The 8273-nt window shown below is 60.2% G+C and overlaps 1 protein-coding gene across 1 annotated transcript; it reads right to left on the reverse strand.

Moving 5' to 3' along the window:
* Positions 1 to 1503: 1503 nt before the first annotated feature.
* Positions 1504 to 2842, reverse strand: EIF1 (eukaryotic translation initiation factor 1). Its single transcript, XM_075523008.1, has 4 exons — positions 2671 to 2842; positions 2283 to 2446; positions 2048 to 2149; positions 1504 to 1721 (listed from the first exon to the last, which is right to left on the reverse strand). Exons 1-4 carry the CDS (start codon positions 2699 to 2701, stop codon positions 1677 to 1679), a joined length of 342 nt encoding a protein of 113 aa, XP_075379123.1. The 5' UTR covers positions 2702 to 2842; the 3' UTR covers positions 1504 to 1676.
* Positions 2843 to 8273: the final 5431 nt, after the last annotated feature.

The raw sequence follows: 8273 nt of genomic DNA on the forward strand, positions 1-8273 counted from the left end.
TCCTAGGAAAGTAAACTGCGGTGAAGTGAACCCAGTGCTCCGCTGCAGCGCGTGGAAAAGGGGTGGAAAATCAGGATTGTTGCAGGCGGGGAGCGAACAAACAAGACTCTGTTCTTAGAAAGCTGCCAGAAGCGCAAGCGGCTGCGCAGGCAGCTCCCGGTGTCTCCGCCACCGCGCAGGGTGCAAGCGAGCCTCGCCAGAGCCCCCCGGCCCTCGCAGCGGGCAGGCTCACGTCTGCAGCCGCAGCCTCGCCTGGCCGGGACGGACGGGGCCAGGGGCGCCGAGGAGGGAAACTCGGAGACTTTCTGCGCGCTCTTACAGATTTAGTACATTTGACGTTGCTCTCCCGCAGAGGGCGGCCGCCGGCCCCCATAAGCAGCGCTGCTCTAAGAGGGCGCGTTCTACCCGAGGTGACTTCGCTCTTGCTTCTTGGGGGGCCCCTCAGCCCACGCCCGGCCCGCGGCAGAGCCTGGACTCGGTGACAGAGCCCCCCCTCCTCGCCGCAGCGGTTTGTCTCTGCCGGCAGCAGAAGTGCTGACTGTCCCAGCCAGGCTTACAGGAACGCAGCAAGAGCTCCCTTCGGGTTAACGAACTCCGGCCCAGGAAGGGAATGACTCAACACCCACCCCCTCGCAGGCTGTTTACTCCAACTCCGGACCGGAAGGCGCAGCACCGCGGGTGCTCCTCTTCCCCTTTCTGGGAAGGACCCCGCTGAGCTGCCGGGGCCGCACGTCCCACCCAGGGCTGCTCCCACCCGTGAGGGAAGCCCCCCAGGCTCCTGCTCCGACAGCACCAGAAGCACGGAGCCAGTGTCACTGCTTACAGAATGCAAGGCACTTTGGCTCCAGAAAGCAACTGAATCCACCAAGCAAATGCTTTTGAAAACCATTTTTATTTAAATAAACTTTAAATACATTACATAAAACATTAAAATGAAACCAAAAATCTGTTACTTCACAGGGCATTAGGCAGCAGCTGCTAGTGACACATAAGCTCTGCGGCTCTATCTACAATGATACTTGTTACATTAGTCCAAAATTGATCCCTTGTCAAAAGTTTAACCCAAGGCAACGGTTCCTTGGGGTACGCTAGCCCGGTATCGTGGGGTGTGTAGGGTACCAGCACCTGCCAGGCCTGAACTGCAGACATCCAGCCTTGAAGTCGCTCTTCAGTCACTCCTCTTGCTTCCAAGTCAAGCTTCCCCAAATCCCTCTGCCACCAGGAGCCAACACTGCCTAGAGGGAAGGCGCTATCTCCCCGTGCCATGTCACAGCTCGCGCTCGGTGCCTCGCTCCGTGTAGGACCGCGGGAGGCACCGCGAGAATTGCCGTCCATGGGAATGGAAGAGCAGCTGGACTGAGGAGCGATCCGGACAGTCTCTGGACTGACAGGCCGAGTCCCTTGGCTTAACTTGGACCATCTGGTTACTTTTAGCTTCAGGCTGGACCGTGCCCAACGCCCGATTTACCTCTGTTAAATGAGGGACAGCAAGACGAGATAGCATGGGCTCTTGTCAGTTTATTACATCACTGAATTACACTAGTCCAGACTGAACAGTGGACCCAAGATGGTTACATTACACAAACTGGCTGGTTTTTAAACTTATGACAAGGGACAGATGGGAATTTCATGGTACGGAAATCTTCTTGCATAAAGCTTCAGTGGCCCACAGGCACTTAAAACCCATGGACTTTCAGCTGGTCGTCTTTAGCCAGTCCAATCTGCAAGAAAGAAAACGCACTTTACAGCACGCTGAAGCAGCCAGGCCTCTGCGCACATCCGTACGCCACCTGCGCTGCAGACGCTGTAGAACTGTCAAATTCCTGCTCCCCCCTAAGGTATGGAATGAAGGTCAGGCTGCAACTGCAAAGCCCTGCTGGGTGGCATTTGCCTCAAGCAAGAGTTTCAAGAAGAAGAGAAAGAGCTTCCTCCGTCAGCCTGCTGCTTGAACGCTAAGAAAGTTAGAGCCTGTGTGGTTAATAAAATAAGGGACTCACGTTTAGTTTACAATTCCACCAGCACGCGCGGCAGACCAAAGGTATCCTACCTCGACGAGGAACTGGCATATGTTCTTGCGCTGGTCACCCTGCAGCTGAATCACTTCTCCATACTCGGGGTGTTCAATCACAGTACCATTGCAGGCAAATTTCTACGGCAGAGCGAAAGGCCTCCTTAGCAGGCTACAAACGGCCGGCGCCGCTCCCAGCCGCCGCAGCCCCCAGCCCCGCCACCGCGCCGGGGAGGAGCGGCAGCCCCGGCCCCGGCCCCGGCGCAGCCCCCACCTTCTTGAAGGCCTTCACCAGTTTCTTTTTATCGTAATCATCCGCGATGCCCTGGACTGTGGTGAGGGTCTTCCTGCCGTTCCGCTGCTGGATCCTTATATGGATGTAGTCCTCAGTGCCGGCAGGGAGCAGGTCATCACCCTTACTTGCATCAGCAAAGGGGTCTGCGGAGAGCGCCCGTCAGACCCCGGCCCGCCGCGCTCCCCATTGGCCAGCCCGCCCGCCCGTCAGAGGCAGGACCCGCCCCCCCCCCCCCCCCCCGCGGCTGACGCAACCGGCCCCGGGAATAGCAACTGCGCCACGGGGCGGGGCCGCCCCAGGGCGGGGCTGCCAGGCCGCTCCCCCGGCCCGGCCCGGCCCGGCCCCGCCGCCGCACAAAGGGCCTCACCGAAGGGTTGGAGGTTCTGGATAGCGGACATACGATACGCTTCCCTTCCCTTCCCTCGGCGGAGGCGGCGGCGGCGGCGGCGGAGGCGGCGGGGCGGCGGCGGCGCGAGCGGCTCTCGGCGGAGGATGCTCTCGCGGCGGCGGCTCGAGACGCTGTCAGGGGGGCGGGACTGGCGCCGCTCGCTTATATATCACCTCCGTGTGACGCCAGCACGCACGGGAAGGGAGGGCGGCGATTGGCCGCCGCGCGGGGGCGTCACGCCGCACGGGCGAGCGCGGCCGCGCCCCGGCTGGCGCGAGAGGCGCGTGCGCATGCGCGGCGGGGGCCCGGGCGGGGGGGGGGGAGGCCGGCCTCGCGCGAAGCGGCGCGTGCGCAGTGCCGCGGGCGCCTGGCGGGGCCTGGGGCCGCTCCGAGCCCGGGCCTCGGGGGCCTCTCGGGGCCGCGCCCGCCCCGGCCCCGCCGCCCCCGGCCCCCGCCCCGCCGGCCTCGCCCGCGGTTTCTGCCCCCCTGGTGGCCCGCTGGGCCCAGCTCTGCGGCGGGCTGGCCAGGCTGCGGGGCCGGGGGAGCGGTGCCCCGGTGTGGGGCCCGGTCCCCGGAGTGTGTGACACGAGCCAGGGCGGGATCGAGGTCTCCGGCGTGAGACACGGCCCTTGGGTGCAGCATCCCCGAGGTGGGACGGGACCCCCTGCGCAGTGCGGTGCCCAGGCTCCCTCCCTGCCCGGCCTGCTCCGTCCCCTGCCATCGTCCGGCGGCTGCGGTGACCGGCTGCAGCACCCTCCGGACGGGCCTGGCAGCGGGAGCCGGCAGCGGTGAGATGCAGCTCACGGCCGAAAGCTGCTGGAAGGCTGAACGGAGATGTCGCCGAGGCCCACGGGGCTCCCCTGGGTGCACGAGGCGTTTGCTCTCCAGCCCGTGTCGTGTGGAGAGGGCCTGGGTTTCTGCCAGTCAGGCAGTTTTACCTCCCGATGATCAAAACGCACAGTAATCCCCCACGCTGCCGGCCCGGGGGTGACACTGCCACATCCCGGTTACCTTGCGTGGGCCCTCGCAGCCTGGGTTTGGCCTCGCTGAGCCCAGCGCAGGCCAATTTATCCACCCTGTGCTCCACAGCTGCACCTCTACGGGTGCTTTGTGGATGACTGCTCTACAAGCTCCAGCCTGAGAAGACTCAGACTCAGACTGGAGAGCTTGCCTGTGGAGGTATGTTTGTCACTTGGCTATCACCATGATGACAGCCACCCTTGAAGCAAGTACAGTGCCATATGCACATAGAAATCAGGCTTCTGTACTCGTTTCCCAAGGCTGCTTGGCAGGGAGATGCTCTGAGGACACCAGGGTGCTGCAGAACATGATGTTCTTGAGCGAGGGCCTGGGGGCTCTTTGATGCCAAGGGGGAACACTCAAGGTATCATCCGAATCTGCCTGGAAAGGAAGCTTTTTTCCCTCTTTAAACATATAAAACAAGTCTCCTTGCACTTACTGTATTTCAACTCAGATAGTCAGACGTTGGCAAAACTTAAGTCCTCCTTGCAGGGTGAACTCGATCCCTCTTTGCTGTCTGTCCTGAACGGCCGGTGCAGCGTGGCTGCCTCGGCTCATCGCCTCCCCGGTTCCCGGCTGTGCTGCATGGCTGGGAGATCGTGATGGCCTGCCTCAGTCGGGACATCCCAGTAACGCTGGTCACGGCGCTTGGAAAGGGGCAGTCCCTGCCCTTTTGTAACGTGCTGAGACAACGGCGTTATCAGGAATCGGCTCAGCAGAGCGATGAACCCCAATGTGACCTGGAGTGGGGGTCCCTCGGGGACCCCGTCAGCTGCTGGCTTATGGCCTGTGCTGCCCAAGAGCTCCGGGACTGCTGGGCGAAGCCACCGGTCATTGCCTCAGAGCCCTGGTCGCTGGTCAGTGGGAACTGCCGAAACCAGGTCTGGTCCTTGCCTCAAAGCCCTGTGGACGGAGGCGTGACCGAATGTACTTCAAAACCAGATGTGCTTAATCCTGCTTCCAAGTCCTAATTTGGGGGCCAGGACCCTGGGTCTCGCTGTTCAGTATGAGCTGCTAAAGACAATTTATCGCTTTCCTGGTGCCTGCTGTGTGGCTAAAAACCCCTCGCAAACTGACGAGCGTCTCCCAGCACTGGCTCAGCTCAATGCAGAGCGGGGGCTGCTGGCAGATGAACGTCACATCCAGCTCAAAGATGTATTATGTGTTCTAAAAATACACTGAAACCCCAGATACGAAGAACAGTAAATCTCCTAGACAATTAATGGCGTCAAAAGCCATATAGATCCAGACGGAGTGTAAACTCTCCTCTGGGAGCTAGTTAGAGCTGCATACTGAGCGGGAATATTGTCCCCAGGGGGACACGGGTCTGTTGCGTTGCATCTGTTGGGCTGTGGATTGTTTATCCCGGAGCTTATCAGCTCCTTTTAGATCTCCTGCGGCCTCAACTCTCATGGTGTAGGTGTTCCTGCCCTGCTTTGGGAGCCATCTCTAAAACACTACGTATTTTTGACAGATTATTGGCATCTGGGTGTGCTGCCATCTGTGGGTCCTGGCAGCCATTACATGGTTTAGATGTTGCATCATTCTTAGGGGTTTTATTTGAGATGAAGGCAAATGGTTTATCTTGCACTAGGTAGAAGGAATAATTTGCGTTGCTGTATTTCAGTGTCTCTCTGGTGTTTCTAAAGCATCTGTCACTTTTGTATGTCCGTGTGTGACAGATCAGCTGGCAAACTGGCTTAAATTTTCATTGAAATGTGAATTTGCTCCACGACCATCATGAACAAGCAGATGGCTCTTCTCTCTCCTCTTTTTCTGATCAGATTTTCTTTTTCTCCCCAAAAAGGAACCGTCTCTAGCAGCCATATCCAGACAGCCGAGAAGCAATTAGACATTTACTGCATCTTTCTGCTGGAGGCATTTCAAAGCCCTTACTACAGCAAAGGGACTGTTTATCGAATTCAACGCCAAACACTTGAACGGTCCTTGGTACCCCCTGTCTTATGGCTGCTGGTGGGCAGACTGGTCTCACGTCTGAGATGCCCCACGATGCCCCAGAGAGTGAATTTATCAGCGTCACTGCGGATTCACAGTGTCCATGCCATACGCCGGGGTTTGTATCCTCGCCACTGGACCCCCACAGCCTTTGGTAAAGTACCAAAGGGGCGAGTGTGTGTCAGACACCAGAGCTAAGCCCGTCGCTGGTGATGGGCTGAACGCCATCAGGGAAATGTTAACATCAATTTTTCGTCCTTCAGAGCAGGATTCAGAGCAGGCACCTGCAGTCTCGGGTGGCTTCAGCTGGGCTCCGGGGCTGAGCCCCCTGCACCCTCCTCACCTCTGCCCATCTTTGGGTGCTGGGTCCCGACCTGCTCCTGCCTCCCTGCCCGCCCGAGGAGGTGCCTCGTCCCAGGGAGACGTTTGTCCCGGGCTCCCCACGAGGTGGCAATGCTGATCTCCTTTGCAAGAGCAACTCTCAGCAGGTAGCACCGAGTTGCTGCAGTGCCTGCCAATTAACCATCTCCTTCCGTCCTCTCCAGGCTCAGCACCGGCTCTGTGCACAGGAAAATCCCAGTGCGTGGGGCCGTGGCAATGTCTGGTGAGCTGCCAGGTTTGGTTTAGGGTCAGCAGGAGGAGCAGAGAGGGCCCAGAGCAGTCTGTGTCCTTATCGTGCCCTCAGTCAAAGAGATGGCTCTGCAGTCGTGCTTTGGGCCGGGGGTGGCTTCTGGAAACCATCTTGTCCCTTAGCAGCGAGTCGTACACAGGGACCGCAGAAGGCCCCTGCGATGAGGAAGCGCGCTGATGGCGAGGGCAGAGGCTGCCCAGCATCGGTTCTCCTGCTAGACCCGAGGATTTCAGGGGGAAACGCTCCCGGGTGCACCTGCGTTTGTGCAGCACGACAGGCCCGGCGACCCTGGGGCGATGCAGCTCAACCCTGTGCGCAGGGGTCTGGTGACGGTGGTTCCAGGTGCTCACGGGGGCTTTTGGGTGGGCGACCAGCCCTGGGTTGCTGCAGGTCTCTCCCTTTTGAGTCCTGCAAGGCCATTTCACCCTGTGCTCTGCGTTGGGTGTCTCGGGGCCCCTCCAATACGCCTGGGAAGCGCAGCAGAAAGGGAGGATTCATCCCAGCATTTCGCTTCACTGCTTCTCCGGAAGCTCAGAAATGCCCTCCGGGCTGGGACATTCCTAGAAACCAGCTTTTCTCCTCTAACATCCTTCCTGCAGCCTCTGTGTGACCGCACAGACTTGGATTCAGGATGAGCTGGATTTTTGATGTACAGTATTTGATCCCATTAATCAGCGAAGGCAGCACTGACAGGCGTTAGTCCTGGTGATGAACCTGCTCCTGGAAAGAGCTGAGGCATGGCTGGGGTGAGCCCAGCTGTCACCGGGCCAGAGGCAGCGCAGGGAATCCCAGACTATTTGCTCAAGCACCACATTCCCTTTCCTTACACAGCTATTCCTGGCAATTCACGTCCCAAAGTTTGCGGACCCTGAAAGCGTTTACTTAACGAGCAAGCGAACCCATCTCTGCCCACCTGAGGTGGGGGCCGTGGCCTGTGGGATGCTCTCTGCGATACCCATCCGTCTGTCGGATGCTCCGGGGACGGAGGCACTGGATGTGCTCTAACACAGACACGTGAAGGAGGGTTTCAAATGCACCTTCCCCAGCGCTGCGGCGTGTCCCGGCGCAGCCCTCTCCCCCGCGACGCACAGCGAGGGCATGTCCCGATTCCCGTCTAACCCAGTGACCCCCGGTCACCGGTTTGGCTCCTGGTGCGTTACGGTTACGGCTCCCTCATGGCGTTTCTTCACCCTCCCTCCCTCCCTCCGCTCAGCTCCCCCTTCCCCTGGCAGGGGCCTTCCTCCCCGCTGCTCAGCCTTTGCCTTTCCCAGCGCCGGCTGTGAAACCTCTCCTCTCCGCGAGGTGCCAGGAGAGGTCCAAGCACCGGGCTGAGCCCAGCCCAGCCCAGCCCAGCCCAGCCGCTGGGGCTGGCGAGCAGGCACAAGCCCGGCTCGCAGCCCGGCTCGCAGCCCGGCTCAGCCTCTCCCTGCCCGCACTCGTGCACAAGCAACGGGGGCAACGCGGCTCCCCCGGCTGGGAACGTCCCCGTGTCCGGCCCACGCCGGGTGGGCGCTGGGGAGCCCGAGCGGGGCGGGGGGCTGCAGCCCGAGCCGCTCCATCCCTCGGGGCTTGGGCCCAGCCCCCGCATGCCCGTGCAGGGGTGCTGGGGGTTGTCCCAGGGAGGGTTGTCCAGGGGCTGGGGGATCCCCTGGCGGAGCGGGTCCAGAGGAGGCCACGAAAATGATGCGAGGGCTGGAGCTACGAGGACAGGCTGAGAGCTGGGGTTGTTCAGCCTGGAGAAGAGAAGGCTGGGGAGGCCCTGTAGCAGCCTGCCAGTACTTCAGGGGGGCTATAGGAAAGACGGGGACAGACTTTTTAGCAAGGCCTGTTGGGACAGGACAAGGAGCGATGGTTTTAAACTACGGGAGGGCAGATTTAGACTGGATTTAAGAAAGAAATTTTTTACAACGAGGGTGGTGAGGCACTGGCACAGGTTGCCCAGAGTGGAGGCCCCATCCCTGGAAACATTCCAGGT

Source organism: Mycteria americana, chromosome 22 (assembly GCF_035582795.1).
Source record: "Mycteria americana isolate JAX WOST 10 ecotype Jacksonville Zoo and Gardens chromosome 22, USCA_MyAme_1.0, whole genome shotgun sequence".
NCBI lineage: Eukaryota > Metazoa > Chordata > Aves > Ciconiiformes > Ciconiidae > Mycteria > Mycteria americana.